Source organism: Setaria viridis, chromosome 3, assembly GCF_005286985.2.
Source record: "Setaria viridis chromosome 3, Setaria_viridis_v4.0, whole genome shotgun sequence".
In the NCBI taxonomy this organism is placed as follows: domain Eukaryota; kingdom Viridiplantae; phylum Streptophyta; class Magnoliopsida; order Poales; family Poaceae; genus Setaria; species Setaria viridis.
Window position 1 is genome coordinate 17,500,519 of NC_048265.2, and position 17,989 is coordinate 17,518,507.

Genomic DNA, 17,989 nt, shown 5'->3' on the forward strand with positions numbered 1-17,989 from the left:
CTAGCAGCACGACACGTGTAGGTATTTTTTATTTTCTTTTTTGGAAAGACCTAGATAAGCACGTGTGGTAATAGTAACACACTGACCGTGCTCACGCGGACGTAACGATTCGAAATAAACATCTCACCAAGAGGTCGCCACGCACTACTGTGCCCAAGTTCGAGCGCCAGTTATTAGTTTATGAATAGAGCATCATCGAACTGTGTGCCACCAACCGATTTATGCCCGGCACTGCAACAAGACGGATCGACATGTAGGGATGTGGTGCCCAGCACATGCACGCACGAGGAATGTTGAGCAAATTTAGGGTCAGCACCCGGAAGAGGAATGTTGAGCAGATTTAGGATCAACACCCGGAAGAGTGCAGCGTGCAGAGAAGCTCGTTGCAGCACCCTCTACACAGGTCGGTATGCAAGCCGGTCAAATCGGTTTCGTTGGCGAGCCCAACGAAGAAACCAACGAACGCTCGTCCGGGAGGGATCCCGTTAGGGTAGTCACACGCAAGGTTGTTTTAGGGTCGGAAGGCCACTAGAACGTCCTCAATCAATGTAGAGAAAGGAGGAATAGCATTGGAAAAATTAAGGCAAAGAGAAAAGGTAAAAAAAGATAAAAGAGATTGGATGTCCTCAATCAGCTACGGCCCTTTATATTTACATGGAGGGGAGGTCTTGCCCAAAATCCTCACAATTTTCGTGTCAAAATACAACTCCTAACTCGGAGTATACAGATCAAACTGGCCTGACCGCGACGAGATCTACACAACGATAAAGTTCAATTTGTATTTTGAATACTTTGACCAAACTGATCTGACCGGTTGAGAGACGAGTCTCTAACCAGATCTGCCCATTTGGGTTGTCAAGGAACAACGGTATTTTCCTCGCTGCTTTCTTCCCAGCTAAACGAAACGTGCGCTCCCCCACCTCACAAACGGTCGGCCGGGCTGCTGCGTGGGGATGGACACGATTCATCAACGATTGGACGGAGCACATGGCCATCGATCACCATATTAGTTGGCAAGAGAGTTTCTGAGGAAGAACTACATGGTACTTCAAAGGCACAGGATCCAACAGTACCAGCCCCACGAGGCCCAGGCGCATGTGCACTGTTTTTCCTCTGGCTCATGGTACTCCTGTCCGGGCAGCATTTCTCCTTCCCATTTTTCACAATTTCGGATCCAGATAACTACAATATCTCCACATAAGATTTTGGATCGCTCCGGCTCTTTCATTATCTTCGATGGTTAGAGATAGTACGCAAATATATATAACACTAAAGTTAGCTTCTCCTATAATTATATATAGTATCTTTTATTATTTTTTCTACACCTCTCATTTATATATAACTAGTCCATCAACCCGTGCTCCCACACGGGCTAATATTTTTTTACAAGCTATTGTATTTAAAAATTATTTAGAAATTAAACTTCTAGCTAATAATCAAAATTGTTCACCTACTACTCTCTTATTTTTCAATACTTCAACATAATACTTATAGAGATATGTATCTATATTTGTCCAGTTGTGATTGATTTTTAATTAATAATTACTCAATGCACTTTTTCATCCATATTCATATTTTTTCCATTTTGTATCACACCTCCAATCCTCCATACATTATGTTTAGCATACAAATCAATATTTTTCATCGATTCCTCACATACATGTATAAATAGTCTAAATGGTGGCAGTCATCATGTGTATATACTTTAACTTAGTATTTTTATATTAACAATGACATAAAAACGTAATTTAAAATCATATATTAATTTACCTTTTAATATTTTTGTATGATGCACATGACGATAATTAGATTAAGATTTAAATGTTTACTTTAGGTTATTTTTAATAACGACATACGTGGATAACATAGATAAAATTTTAGAATGACATTTTAAGTTATCCTTTATAATAATGTGTATTAGTAAATTGGATGAAGGTTATGGGGTTACTTTAGATTATTTTTTATAATAGCTGAGCTCGGTAATTGAAATATAGGTTTAGAGCTCATTTTTGAATATTTTCATAATAATAGTGGTGGGTAACTTTTTAGAAAATATAATAGATCAATGGCTATGATTATTAGAGTTTATAGGATTGATGTTTGATGTTTTTAATTTTTATGAGAATTTGTCTCTTTTTTTCTGGCTTGTCTCGTGGGAACTAATGCGAAGCCTCCAATGAAAAAAATGAGACTATAATGCTAAAAAACTATTACCATAAGCTAGCTCTCGTTTGTTAAATATTCGAACACACAATGCTTATGTAGATATATACTTAATATCTTCATCCAATTGTGATAGATTTTAGTTAGCAACTACTCTATAATATTTTCATCCACATTTATAATCTTTAACTTTTCACTTTGCATCGCAGGTATGCGCTTGAATTTGTTTAATGAACATTAAGTTTGAGATACAATTTTAGCATAGAAATCTATATTCTCATCACTTTATATCCTTATAAATGGTGACATACGTCATGCGTATAGACCTTAATTATTATATCATATATCAATAGTGCAAGATATAGACGATTTAGAATCATATATTGTTGTATATTTTTAATTAAGGTTATTTGATTCAAACGTAGAGTTACCTCATGTTATTTTTAATAATGGCATGTGTGGGTAATAGAGATGCAAATTTTAAGGGGTTTAAATTTTTTAAGTAATAGTGGCAGGCAATTCAGTTGCAAATTAAGGGGTTATTTTAAATATTGTTTATAATGGCATAAGTGGGTAATTTTGATGAAGATTAGGGGGCTTACTTTAGTTTATTTTATATAATGGCAGAGGTGGGTAATTTATATATAGATTTAGGGGTTTACTTTAGGCTATTTTCATAATGGCATAGGTGGGTAATTTTTTAGAAAACATAATAGATCCAATGGCTATGATGATTTGAATCTATCGATTGATGGTCGGATGTTTTGCTTTTTTGTGAGAATTTCTAGGATTTCTCTCTTTTTCTAGAGGATCCACCTAGGAATCCTAGGTGGCTTCACCTGGAGGCTTCAAAAGGAGCCTCCAATTAGTAATAGTAAGATTGTAGTATCTACTCGTGCACGTACACACACCAACCCTACAAGCACACCACCGCAGTCCGCGCGCCACAAATAATCCTACAAAATTTGTAGAGAGATCATCGGAACCATTCGTAGCTCTTAGGCGATGGGCATGCCCCTACGGTTCCGCACTCGAGAGGCAACAAAATTTGTTAAGAGCAAACCCCGATGAGAGATGCAAGTGTGATTCAAGGAATTGAACTCATCCGGTTGGTGTGCCCACGAGCTCCGCTAGCCACATGAGCATTTGCTCAGTTCTCGACCTCTTATTGTTATTAAAGGTTGCATATTGCCTCATTTTCAGCTATAGTATATCTCGCAACAGAATCTGGCTTGGTTCTTTTTCATCATTCTCTTTCCTCCATGTAGGACAATCAAAGAAGTTGGCACTCTAAGTCTCTGAGAGCTGCTCCTCTGTCCCAAATTACTATTTATTTTGGTTTTTCTATAGGCATAACTTTAACTATGTATATAGGCATAATATATATATATATATATATATAAATTATGCATTTAGAAAAATCAAAATAAATAGTATTTTGAGACCGGGGGAGTACCTGACATGTCACCACTGAATAGGTGGTGGTGGGCGTAGTTCTCTTTCCTTTTTACTCAAAAGCTGAAAGGTCCCCACAAAAGATATATATTTCAAAGTCGTTTCCGTTATTTTAATATGAGGTCTATGGGATAATCTAAATTCATATTTTATTAAAATGCAAGCGGGAGCGGGTCAGTCAAAAGTTTGATCTTTATGCGAGTTGAAATGTGAGAGCGGACGGGCAAGGTGCGAGGTGGTGGTAGTGGCAGTGGAAGTGAAGCGTGCCGTGTGTTAAAAGTCTCCCTATTTATATCAGATATAATCATCAACTAAGATCATGCTACTATGTTGAATTATAGTTGCTCTAGCGTTCCAGTGATTTTTTTATATATATATAGTGACTGCACATGCCGTGTAAAGAGTCCAGGTGCATTCTGTGTCCAAGCTCAAGGTATATATGTCTTGACGTTGTATTTGCCGACTTCCTAATAAAGCGATTTTTGTGACGCGTTTCCTTTTCCTCTGCAAGAGACTGATCGTATCTAAACATAGGTGTAATGCTTAACCCTTTGTTTGACAAAAGGATACACTTCGTTTGCACATATTCATTTTTGACACGTGTGCAATGCAAACCTCTAAAGATCAGTCAATAACACATACAAGTTCTATCATTCCAACCAAAAAGATAAGTTAAATTATTGTCCACTAAATATTTTAACTTTGACCATTAGTATATTGCATTTGTTATAAATATTTATCACCGTTGACTTTTTTTCATTCATCTACTTATTTACAAAAATTTTTACGGATAGATAAACATAAAGAGAAACTTAAAAATACTCATTTCACTTTACCCAACTTATTATTTAAATAAATATAATTGCTCAAAGTTTGAACAATGATTGGTCGAGCTGCCCTCGTAGAAACTTTGAATCATTGTTTTCTTTTCAACATTTCTCAAGGTTTAAATAAATATAATTGCTCAAAGGAAGAACATCTAGATGCGCATTCTGCAACCTTGAATCTACAATTTTTCTTTTCAACATTTCCGCTTTGAAGTTGGAAAGAATAGCACACATGCTGACATGCAGAGTCGACTTTAAGCCTCCTCCTTTTATCCATGTGCGAGAACAAGTGCCGTCGGGCATCAGATTAGACTAATCTGCTATGCCATGACCTACCGGAGGAATCTCCGGACTCCAGTGGAGGCCAAGAACCCAGCGCACTCGCCAAACTGTGCGGTCGTCGCGAATAACGCATAGATCACGGCGCCATAATGTAATCTAATGCTCTGTTCGAAAGCACAGGAGTACGATGAACAATTCGCGCGTGCCGTGGCGACGTTAGCTTGGTGGTCGGAGCGCGGTGGCACGAGCTCGCCGGCGCACTCTGACCGGCACGCCCCCAGCGAATGTGGCGGTAAGGCCTGGTGCGAACTTGGGCCGGTGGGAGCTACGGCCGACCGCCTCGATGTCGAAGCTCTGCACGACGGAGACGATGACTGACTTCATCTCCATGATGGCGAGCTCCTTGCCGACGCAGACACGCACGCCGCCCTGGAAGACCGGGTACCGGTAGGGGCTCTCCGGCACGAACCGGCCGTCGCGGAGCCAGCGCTCCGGGCGGAACTCGGCGCAGTCGGGGCCCCAAACGGACTCCATGCGGCCCATGGCGTAGGCGTGGTAGGTTACCCGGGTGCCCCTGGCGACGAACGTGCCGTCCGGGAGCGTGTCGTCGCCGGCGGCGAACTTGGAGTCAAACTGCACCGGCGGGAACAGCCGCATGCACTCGTACAGCGCCGCGTGCACGTAGTGCATGTCCTTGAGCTTCTCCGAGGTGGCGGCGGCCGCGGGGTCGTCGCCCCTGCCTCCGGCGACGCCGGAGACTTCGTCCCGGATCGCGGTGGCCACGTCGGGGTGGTCGGACAGCAGCAGGAAGAAGGCGGTGAGGCCTGAGGCGACGGTGTCGCGGCCAGCGAGCATGAAGCTCACGACGATGTCGCGCAGGTACTTGTCGTCGTTGATGGAGCCCATGAACCGCGACAGGAGGTCGTCGCCCGAGGCGGCGGTGCCGAGCTTCCGGCGCTGACGGATGACCTCCGCGGCGAGCGTGTCGACGAGGCGGATCGCGTCGCGGAGCTCCCGCTCCTCCCCGACGTTGAGCAGCCGCTTCAGCTTCCAGAACACGTACATGGGCGCCGTCGCGCGGCGTGCGGAGAGCATCGAGGCCGTGTCGAACGCGTCGGCGAACGCGGACATGGGCAGCGAGAGCTCGAGGCAGCCGGGGTCGAGGCCGAACGAGATCCTGCATATGCAGTCGAAGGCGAAGCGGCGGAACACGTCCTGGAGGTCGAGCAGCTTCTCGCCGCCGCTGGATGCAGAGTGGAGCAGAGGAATGAGGCGGCACCGCAGCTCGGAGGCCACGACGCCCGTCGCGTAGCCGCGCAGCGCCGGGGCCGCGAGCTCGGCGGCGGCGAGCTTGCGCTGGAAGAGCCACGAGTCGCCGTCGACGTTGAATATCCCGCGGCCGAGGAAGTCGGCGAGGATGGCGGAGAAGGGTGCGCCCTTGGGGTAGTTGTCGAAGCGGCCGCGCAGCATGTGGTCGACGGTGGGCGGGTTGGCGGTGAGCACGTTGCCGAGCACGTGCACGTGCACGGTCCGCCCGGGCGCGCGGCGCAGGAGGTGCGCGTACCAGTCGCAGAGGTTGTCGAACTCCCCCGCCCACGACGCCGTCACGTACGCCTCGCACACCGCGCACGCGCACCACCACGGCGGCCGCAGCCGCAGCGACGCCAGGAGGACGGCCAGGGCCACCGTGCACGCGGCCGACGCGAAGAAGACGGCGGCCACCACCGGCGGCTGCAGGGAGCTCGCCAGGGCGTGGACCGCGACGTGAAGCGCGGTTGCATCCGCGCCCATGATGGAGAGCAGCCTAGCTCCCTGGGCAGCTTCTGGTTGCTCCGTTCTCGCGCGCGTGCGTCTGAGGTGCGCTTTAGCCTCGTCTGCTGCTGAGTGCTCGCGCGGTTGTGCTGTGACAGTCTCAGAGCACACCGTTTTATACTGGGGAGCAGAGTTTTAAAACAGTTTAAAAAATCGTACAAAGAGGCGTGCAGTACAGCATATATAGAATAGTATGTGCCACGGTGCCAGGATTTGTACCCCTATTTTATGGTTGGTTTTGAACCTTTGCCTGCAGGACCTTTTATGCACGTTCTCTCTTTCTTTCGCCCCATCAGCATGTTTTGGTTCTAGCTCTCCAGTTTGCTCACTGACGTTCTTGCAGACAATTCTTCTGCCAACTCTGCCCGTCCCTCGGGGCGTTTAAAAATTGAAATTCGTCTGGGAATGCATTTTACCATATGCTAGCATATTTTGTTCATCTTCAATAGTCTATATTCATGCCAAATGGTGGACCCAACAAAAAGGTACGAGAGTAAACTGCGGTGCGCCCTTGCAGCTACCAAGCTAGAGATGGTAATAGATCATGTTACTTATGTCTTCTTCACAATCCAATTCAGCACTATATTTATTTAGCTCAAAATCATACAATATTTCAATCCGGTTTTTATTGAACCTGATCCTTAAATTTGCTACGCTAAATTAGAGGATCCTTTACCACCTCTATACCAAACTGCTTGTCCAAGGACATTTACCACTTCTATACCAAACTGCTTGTCCAAGGACATCATCAGACTCCAAACTATACTATTCTGCATATTTGGTCCTTAAGCTAGTTAAATTTTTTGTCTAAACCTTTATTCTGGCACTTAAATCTGCCTCCTGCCATACCATTCATTTGCTCCACTCTCTGCCATTCATGACATGGGAGTCCCACTGTGTACTTTTTCCATCGAGTATTTTGGGTCTTGACATTAATATGAGTGGTAAGTTGATCTATTGGGTAACATATGGATACTAAGTAGATGGACTGACACTGAGGTTTGAACCTTAAATGAACACTTATCGAGTTCAAGGATATGAAAATGCAAAATAATAATCAAGAGCCTTAGGTGACACCCCGAGCAAGTTTAGAGATTGCCTCACTGCCTCACTTTAAACAGAAAGACAACAAACCATAGAGAAACGTAGAAGCATGTTCAGCTGTCTGGTAGGCTCCTTAATTAATGCATTTGAGACCGCCAAGCCGGCCACCGCCTCTTCTTGTTTTCACTAAGATCGAACAGCCTACATTCCGTCGTCTAACTAGAGAAGTAGGGTAGTAAGCACCAGTAGGGATTAGGGAAGTTAGCTTGACTATTTTGCAAACAAATTTTGTATCCGATCATCACATGGGCCAATCATGCTTCCTCTGCGTGGCATATTTGCCGGTGGTGAGAGAGTCCGGTGGATCAACCAATCCTGTCATTTCAGAATTTTAGTTGGAAACCGAACTTTCCTAATGTTCTGCTTGAAAGCATCCTCAGACAAAGGAAGGTAAAACATACAGTTCCTGGCCACAGTGTAAGCAACTAAGCACGCTTACATCTTGTTTTCAAATGGATTTATGTTATACAGAGAGATATACTAGATGCAGCGAGATTCCCTTTATCCGACCGAGTTACGATATCTACGTGCAAAGACATAGACGAATTATGTACGTTGTTTAGCAAAACCTTAAAAATGACGCAACAATTTAATTTAACAACTTTTTTGCTAAAACACAATTCTGCTTCTGTAATAGCATCCAAAGCGAAAAATCATGAATTTTAGACGTTTTGGTTCTGATTAAAGAATGTTGTAGGCAAAAGACGATTTGTGTACCGGAAAATTCCAAACTTTGACAGAAAAAACATATTTGGTTTGAGAAATCACCTCTCCCTAGATGGGGTGATCCATGATGAGTCCATCCCACGAATTGGTTTGATGACCCATTCATCATGTTTATACTGATTATTTGATTGTGATGATTAGATGATAGATCAATCCATTCCATTTCATAAATCAAACAAAAAATTGATAAGTGGGAAGATAATGGATCGTCATCTTCCTCAAATAAAACACCTCTCAACATCTCCTTCTCGTTCAACCCAAATATATTATTATCCTGCAAGCCTCATTAATATTGATGTACATTGGTTGCGTTATTTACGACTCCCTCCGTCGCAAATTATTAATCGTTTTGGCTCTTCTAGATTCACATATTTTGCTATTCACATATTTTGTTATGTACCTAGGTATATATTATGTCTAGATGCATAGTAAGATGGTTGTGGACTCCTTTTACCATAAGTATACTTACAGTAGGCGCAGGGGCAAGGAGTCCACAACGATCCCATTTACAAGCCGCTAGGATTAATAGAAGTTGGTTAGGATTTGTTAAAGAGTTCTGTACGGATTGGATAAGCTAGTTGGCCTGTTATGTAAAGGCCTTAGTAGATTGTTTAGGGATTATCGAAGGAATAAACTCTCCCCTGTTCAGGGCGCGAGTTGTTCTTCGACGGTGGCGGAAAAATCGGTCTCGGCCGCCGGTGACAACAACTCGCCGGCATACCTGTTGCGCTCCAACTCCCTACGTTCTCCTCGCCGTCACTCCCGCCGTATCAATTTGGTATCAGAGACAGCCGCTGGGGCATCGCCATCCATGACCGGCCCTAAGGACGATCCTGAGACCGACTCCACCAAGCTCCACCGCATCCTCGCGCAGCTCTCCATCATCAACTCCTACCTCGACTCCCATGACCGTCGCATCGCCCGCACCGAGAAGTATCAAGCTGGTGATGCCACTTACGAAGGTGCCGCGGAGGTTCCACCCGACGAAGCTCGCCGCAATCCGGGCGGCGGCGGCAGCGGTGACGGCACCGACGGCCACGGCGGCGGCTTCGGTGGCCCTCACGGCGGGCGGGCCCCGAGCCATCACGACGGCCCCGAGCGACCGCGCCCACCCAAGCTGTCGTTCCCCAAGTTCGACGAGGAATCAGACCCCTTGCCTTGGCTCAATCAGTGCGACATCTTCTTCCGCAGACATCAAACCATGAAGGAAGAGAAGGTGTGGATGGCTTCCTTGCACCTTGAAGGCACGGCGGCCTAGTGGTACTTCCAGATGGAACGGGAATTCAGCATCCTCTCTTGGGCGCGATTTGCTGAGTTCGTCAACATGCGCTTCAGGCCGCCCATCCGTTCCAACGCCTTGGGCGAGCTCAAGGATCTTCATCGCACGGGCTCGGTGGAGGAGTACGAGCGGCGATTTCTGGCGCTCCTTTGCCGCTATGACAACCTGATGGCTCAGCACCAAATTGATCTTTTCACGTCCGGGTTGGGACAGCCATTGGCCTCTGATGTCGAGCTGCAGCGGCCGTCCAACCTCCAGATGGCCATGAGCCTTGCGCGCGCCTTTGAGCTGCGTTCCAAGGAGGAGGCACGCGCTATCCCTAGGACTCTACGGCAAGGCCCCCATCCCCACTCTGTCGCTGCACCATCCACTCCTTCATCGGCCCCAACAATGCCAAATGAGTCGCCACGGCCGCATTCCCGCATTTTCGCCGCCTATCCGCCGAAGAGCTGGCGGAGAAGCGAGCCAGTGGCCAGTGCTACTTCTGCCCAGAGAAGTTCTCCAAGGACCACAAGTGCGCCGGCCACGGTGGCGTATTCCGCCTGGCCATGGGTGATAAGGCAGGAGACGTGGAGATCAACTCCGATGACATCCACATCTCCCTCCACGCTCTCCACGGCATTGCCACGGATGCCATGATCCACCTCCACATCTCAATCCATGGCGTTCAGCTCACTGCATTGGTGGATTCTAGCTCCACACACACCTTCATCCATGAGGACATTGCCCGGCGCCTCAGTCTCGCCATCACACGTCGGCATGGACTGCGGGTTAAGTTGGCTAATGGCAAGAACCTAACCAATCTAGGCATCTACGCGTCCACTCTGGTCTGCATCCAGGGCGAGGCATTCTCCGTTGACTGCTACGCATTGGCATTGAATGGCTTCGACGTCGTCCTTGGTGTGACGTGGCTGAAAACCTTGGGGCCGATCACTTGGTCTTTCAACGCCCTCACTATGGCCTTCCAATACCAAGGGCGTGACTTGTTGTGGCATGGCATCGGTGGTGAAAATGTTGATTTGGCAGCCCTGACAGCCACTCGGGATCTCATGGACGCCCTTCTGCTCAAATATGGCAGCATTTTTGCAGAGCCCCGTGGCCTTCCTCCGCAGCTCCTACAGGATCACCGGATTCATCTACTACCAGGTTCTGCTCCTGTTGCTATGCGCCCCTATCATTATCCTCAGCTACTGAAAGATGATATTGAATGGCAATGCGAAGATATGTTGGGCCAGGGGATCATTCGTGCTTCGACCTCGCCTTTTTCCTCTCCGGTTCTTCTCGTCCGCAAGCACGACGGCAGTTGGCGTTTCTGCATGGACTACCGCGAGCTCAATACCTTGACCGTAAAGGACAAATTCCCAATTTCGGTCGTTGATGAACTCCTGGACGAACTCCGCGGCACCAAGTTCTTCACGAAGATTGATCTCCGCAACGGGTACCATCAGGTGCGGATGCACCTGGATGATATTGTCAAGACAGTGTTCCACACTCATCATGGCCACTTCGAATTCTTGGTCATGCCCTTTGGCTTGACAAATGCGCCGACAACATTCCAAGCACTCATGAACACCGTCCTCAAGCCCTTCCTCCGCCGGTTTGTCTTGGTTTTCTTTGATGACATCCTTATTTATAGTTCTTCCTGGACTGAGCACTTGCAGCATGTGGAGATGGTGCTTCAACAGTTGCAGGAGCACAACCTGTTCACTAAGCAATCCAAGTGCTTCTTTGGTGAAACTTCGGTGGCATACTTGGGACATATTATTTCAGCAGCTGGTGTCTCCATGGATCCTGCGAAAGTCGCTGCGGTTGAGGCTTGGCCGCGCCCTTGTTCGCTGCGTGCGCTGCGTGGATTCTTGGGCCTCACCGGTTATTACCGTAAGTTCATCGCTGGCTATGGTGCAGTGGCCGGGCCATTGACGGCGCTACTAAAGGGTAAGGTGTTCCGCTGGTCAGCTGCTACAGAGGACGCGTTCATTGCTCTAAAACAAGCCCTCACGCCTGCACCGGTGCTACACCTTCCTGATTTCAGTAAACTGTTTGTGGTGGATTGCGATGCTTCCGGTGCGGGTTTCGGTGCTGTTCTCCATCAAGGCGAGGGTCCTGTTGCTTTCTTCAGCCGGGCTGTGGCTCCCCATCACGCCAAGTTACCAGCTTATAAGCGTGAGTTGATTGGATTGGTGAAAGCCATGCGTTACTGGAGGCCATACCTTTGGGTCGGCAGTTTAAGGTCCATACAGATCACTAGAGCTTGAAATTCCTCCTTGATCAGCGCTTATCTATGATACCGCAGCATACTTGGGTCAACAAACTTTTTGGGTACGATTTGTTGATGGAATATAGACTAGGCAAATTGAATGTTGTTGCAGATGCATTGTCTCACAGGGATGAAGAAGTTGGGTCCCTTCTTGCCCTCTCTATGCCGTCATTTGAGGTTTTTAAGGCCCTGCGTGAAGAGCTGGTTAGGGATAGTCGAGCAATTGACTTGCAGGCTCAACTTGTCGCTGGAATTGCCCCAAGTGGCTGGTCGGATGTGGATGGACTGCTTCTCTTCAACAGCCATGCATATGTTCCGGATTCATCTTCCCTTTGGCAGCAACTTTTGGAAAATGCACATGCCTCTGGCCATGAAGGCATTCAGAAGACTCTACACAGACTCCGCTTGTCTTTGTACACCCCTCTTGCTAGCAGATTGGTCCGTGAGTACGTCCCCAGTTGTGCGGTGTGTCAACGCAATAAATCCGAACACTTGCATCCTGCTGGCCTCCTTCAATCGCTTCCTGTTCCCTCGGAGATCTGGAGTGATATTGCTATGGATTTTGTGGAAGGTTTTCCTCGCGTGGGCGGAAAATTGGTGATTCTGACGTTGGTTGACAGGTTTTCCAAATTTGCTCATTTCATAGCCTTGGGTCATCCTTACACTGCGAGCTCCGTCGCTCGGGCATTCTTTGAGGGCATCATTTGGCTCCACGAGTTTCCTTGCTCAATTGTCAGTGATCGTGATCCGGTTTTCACTAGCAATTTTTGGAAGGAATTGTTTCGTTTGGCTGGTGTTAAATTGCTGCTCAGTTCGGCCTTTCACCCGTAGACCGACGGCCAATCGGAGGTGACCAATCGGACTATTTCCATGTACTTGTGTTGTTTGGCTGGAGATCGCCCTCGTTCTTGGCTTCAGTGGCTCCCTTGGGCTGAGTTCTGCTATAATACTTCCTACCAGACTGCCATTGGTACCACTCCCTTCCAAGTGGTTTATGGCAGGGAGCCTCCAACCTTGCTGCGCTTACAACCTGGGGCAGCAAGGGTTGCAGCTGTTGATCGCCAGCTTCGTGATCGAGACGAGTTCTTGTCCGAGATTAAATAGCGTCTTCTGTTGGCTCAGGATGCTATGCGTCAGCAGCATGATAAAAGCACTGGGATTTGGAGTTTGCTTATGGTGATTGCTATGGTTGCATATTCATCATCAGACTACTGCCGGGATCACTTCTGCTTGCTTGACGAAGTTCAGTCCTAAGTACTTTGGGCCCTTTCAGATTCTTGCTCGAGTTGGCTCGATAGCCTATCGTTTACACTTGCCTGCAAATTCGCGCATCCATAATGTGTTCCATGTTGCTCTTTTGAAGAAGTTTGTCGAGGAGCCTCCTACTGCAACGCAGCCGTTGCCTTTGCCACCCATTGTTCATGGTCGCGTCATGCCTACTCCTGAGAAGATTGTGCATGCTCGCCTTTACCGTGGTGTGTGGGAGGTCTTGGTACAGTGGGCTGGACAGTCGGCAGCTGATGCTACTTGGACACCGGTGGACGACTTCAAGGCAACTTATCCTTCCTTTCAGCTCGAGGACGACCTGTCTCTCGGGGAGGGGGGAAATGTTGTGGACTCCTTTTACCATAAGTATACTTACAGCAGGCGCAGGGGCAAGGAGTCCACAACGATCCCATCTACAAGCCACCAGGATTAATAGAAGTTGGTTAGAATTTGTTAAAGAGTCATGTACGGATTGGATAAGCTAGTTGGCCTGTTATATAAAGGCCTTAGTAGATTGTTTACGGATTATCGAAGGAATAAACTCTCTCCTGTTCTGGGCGCGAGTTGTTCTTCGACGGTGGCGGAGAAATCTATCTCGGCCGCCGGCGACAACAACTCGCTGGCATACCTGTTGCGCTCCAACTCCCAGGCTCACCTGTTCCTGCAGTCTCCCCTGCGTTCTCCTTGCCGTCACTCCCGCCGTATCAAAAAGATATTTTTTTTAAAAGGAGCATAGTAGAAGGTATAAATTTAGAAAAGTCAAAATGACTAATAATTTGGGACGGAGGGAGTATTATTTCCAATGAAGCTGTTCTGTTCAATCGATCTATATCAGGCATTAGCAGCTCGTCACACTTTCTTGGCTCGATCAAAGATTATATCTTCGATTCCTTGAACTTTTTTTCACTTCACCTAGTAGGCATGACTCTCTCGTTTACCATGTGAATGATTTAGTGATCGCGCTTTAATTAACATCCCTGGTTCTGTCTCAACAGCTGATCTGAGCAACCATGACAAGACAACATTGTTCAGCGAGCTAATGTCAGTTGACTAGGAGTATAGCGCAGCCAACTATGCATTTTCCCGTCAAATAGCTAGGCAGAGAGCTCCTGCTTGGCTTACATTATCCTAGTTACATTTAATTTTTACTGATGCGGCAATAAATTAAATAGATGAGAGAATGAGGCAAGATACATACAGCTTTGACATGACATCCAATATTTTCGTTCAAAAATAATGTTCTATATCCACTCTCATAGATATAACCATAACAATTAACTGTTATTATAGCTCACAAGAAACAACATGATACTCTACCTTGTATTGGAGGTATTACATCTATATATCAATTTAATGACATGTCAGTTTTGAATAGAACTATCATGATACTATGCAACCTAAGTGGTCTAAGTATGGCATGACAACAATGTCACACAATGTACAACACCTAAGCCATGCTCCACGGTTGCTTGAATGCGACATATGTATTCATCATATAGTTGTCATATATTTCATTAAAAATGAACAGAGTGAAGCGATACCGTACCTATTCTCTCCAATTGCAAAAGTAGTATAACTGTGCTGTCACCTAGCTATATCATATCTTATTAGTTCTCCTGATTCATCTCCTTTTCTAACGACTACATGTGTTTATATTTCAGCTTAGTTGGTCTCCACTAGCCAACAATAACATGATGATGAGTCACTTGTACTAATCAGTGCAGTACTAGCTGTCTAAAAACGTATACGAGGTGTGTGACGAGGAGGCCTCTATGTGTTAGCGCTTCCTTCTGATTGACATTATTTGTTGCCGAGCTGTCCTGAAAATATTGTTGTTATGCGCACAATACATCAAGTCATTGTCAATGCTAGCATGTGAGACAGATTCCTAACGATTATCTTTCGAATAGTAATACCGATACAGCATGATAGATTCGCCAACCAATCATGTTTTTCCATGATCTATGATTCCGACATGCAGAAGCACAAGTGGTGAAAAGTACCTTTGTTCGTATATGTGGCCAGAAAAGAAGAAGAAACCTTGTAGAAATTGTTTCGTTATCCATCACTAGTCCTTTTAGTCAGTGGCATGGCCTTGTCAACTCCTTTCAGGAATGAAACGGATGTATTTTTTGACGAAAACTTGGTGCCATATTCCAGTACACGCACTTCTTGTTCAAATATATATACCCGATTTTCGTATTTTTAACGGTCAAATTGTCTTAAATTTCATTGTGTAATTAACAATACGTAAAAAATAGGCGACTGTCCACGTAAGACTACATAGGTAAATCAATTATGAAGATCACGTATAACAGTCATTTTTATTTTAATTGGTATGTTTATAGATTTATTTGTGAAATAGGAGAGGTTTCGCTGCTGATTATATTTAAGAATAAAAATAGTCAAAGAGAACAGAAGAACACAAAACCATAATCAAGAAACAAAGAAAGGTACAAAGAAATATGAAGTATTTCTTCTTTGCTCGAGGAAAGGAATGTTTCATAGAAATTGCGAACTAGAGTTTTATTTTGTAGACTATATAAAAAATGCCTTATATTTCTGATAGCAGGATCTTTCGGAAAAAAAATTCTGATAGCAGGAAGTGCGTTTTACAAAGTTACACTTCACTGTCAAGCCATCCAAAGTAGCACACCTGCTACTCGGCCTATCTAGTACCTAAAACGAACGAGTAAAGTCTCTGAGTCACTGCTTTGCCCGGTGACAAGGCTTCGATTAGCTTCACTCTGGAGTCTGGAGCGTACAGGAAGTGACCTTTCAGTGACTGTGACTAGGGAGCTGGGAAGAACCAAGCCACGAACCTATGCGCCGTTGCGTACAGCCGTACACTAACCCCCGCTCCCCCCTCCCTCTCGATCGACAGCAAAGTTTCCCGAGCAAACGTGTTCCGCGTGCTGCAAGGACCAAGGAATCGCCGGAGCCGACCGCAGTACCCTGCCTGTAAAGCTTACCAGTCGTCCAGTCGGCCATCGCCCAAGGACGTACCGGTAAGCACGGAGCTAGCGGACACGACACACCACCTGCACGAAAGAGGTCAGGGGACACACACACACATGCAGAGGGCGAGACCAATCAGCTCGCCAGCCCAATCAGTCACCCATCATGCATGAACCGTGCAGGGAGCGCCGCAGGGGAGTAGTGATAGCGAACTAGGCCAGGCAAGGCCACCGCCCGAAGGCTGCCGGCCACTCTGGCCGGATGGATGTTCTCCGGTCGACATGGGGTCGGGCCCCCGCCGGCCGTGTCCGCTTGCGCGCACCGCCGTCCCCCTCCCGTCCCACGCCGAGGAGGCGACGGACCATGCCGCACGTTACGTCCCCCCCCCCCCCCCCCCCCCCCCCCCCCCCCCCCCCCCCCCCCGCCCGACGCAGCTGCCGTGCCACCAGCCGCGAGCCCCCGCGGCCCGCGCGCGCGTAAGCTGCCGCACCGCACGGGGCACGGCCCGTGGCCATGGCGCCCGCGCGCCCGCACCCCAAAGGCAGGAGAGCTGAGGGCCGTGCGCCGCCCGTGCCGCGCGGGCGTGCTACGCCTGCGCGTGAACAGCCGCCGCACGCACTGGCGGGCATCTGATCTTACGAGGCCGGGAGCCCGGGACCAGCGGCCAGCGGGCGCCCCGCGCGGGGAGTTGTAGTTCCATTTACCGCTACAAATTTTATTTTCGAACGTAGCAGCGCATGCGTAGGGAAACCACACCGGAAATTGATAAGGATAAGCTGTCACCGCTCCCTCGCTCCTATCGGTACAGGAACAATTTATTTTCTGTATTTTTAACAACCTTATATTTTTTAAGTATCAACAATTCGCTTATAATTTGTAGTCCCACACCTTGTAATTGTTTCATTTTATAAAAAAGAGTAGGCAAATGAGACTTGATAAATTGTTTGCTGCATAAATTACTTTTGTAACAGGGACTAAGTAACCTTAAGCTTCCAGTGGGCCAAACGGCCGTTACCAGGCAAAAACGGCGGCAGCAGCAGCTACAGCTGCGCTGCAGCAGCGGCAGCGGAAGTCAGCAGCCGAAGCCGCAATAAACGCTGCCGAATCGGCATTTCGCGTGTGTGTGTGGGGGGGGGGGGGGGGGGGGGGGGGGGGGGGGGGGGGGGGGGGGGGGTGGGGCGGGCCTCACACGAGCGAACAGGGAGCCAGAGCCAAGGACATACCCATACGGGGCTCGATGATCCGGTGCACTGTGCGGGGCGGGGCGGCGGATTCGGCTACGCTAACGTGCTACGAGCGTCAGTTGGATAGCGTCGCGGTACAGTGCGGATAAGGACGTGTGATCGGAAAAGGAAAAAACCGTGGCACGTGTGAGAAATGAGGGATTCCATACGTGTCGATCGGGGAACGGAGCATGGGCACACCGCCGCCCCCACGATGAAGTTTTCCTGCGTCCAAGCCCTGAGAAAAATAAGAATCGCAAGAGTTCGCTTCTAGCATTCTTTTCAATTTGGGCAATACTTACGTGTCCCTGTATAGTTAGTTAGTTGGTTAGTTCTTTTTTCTCAGTATGGAGATTTAAATCAGAGTGATATGTGACATGTCTATATAGCAAGATTTCTATATTAACTTTATCAATCTTATAATCTCCCATAAAATTATCCATAGATATGTAGGTTTGTTTGGTAGTGGAATATGAGAGGAAAAACTTATATGATGCTTGTTGTATGATAGTTTTTTTATGAGAACATTGCAGCAAATTTTGTTTAAAAGGCACTCTAGATATTATTTTAGTGTGCAAACTAAATACTCCTTTTGCTTCTCTTTTATAGGGAATTTTGCAAAAGAAACTTCCAAATT

The 17,989-nt window shown here is 47.1% G+C and overlaps 1 protein-coding gene across 1 annotated transcript; it reads right to left on the minus strand.

Annotated features, from left to right (window-relative positions):
• Positions 1–4,502: 4,502 nt before the first annotated feature.
• On the minus strand, positions 4,503–6,728 carry LOC117847308 (cytochrome P450 94C1). The gene has a single exon (XM_034728496.2). The coding sequence runs from the start codon at positions 6,516–6,518 to the stop codon at positions 4,944–4,946; it is 1,575 nt and encodes a 524-aa protein (XP_034584387.1). The 5' UTR covers positions 6,519–6,728; the 3' UTR covers positions 4,503–4,943.
• Between the last annotated feature and the right edge of the window lie 11,261 nt (positions 6,729–17,989).

Bases quoted from the DNA above. Each gene is read 5' to 3' on its own strand.
- LOC117847308 (XM_034728496.2), bottom strand. From the start codon at position 6,518: ATGGGCGCGGATGCAACCGCGCTTCACGTCGCGGTCCACGCCCTGGCG.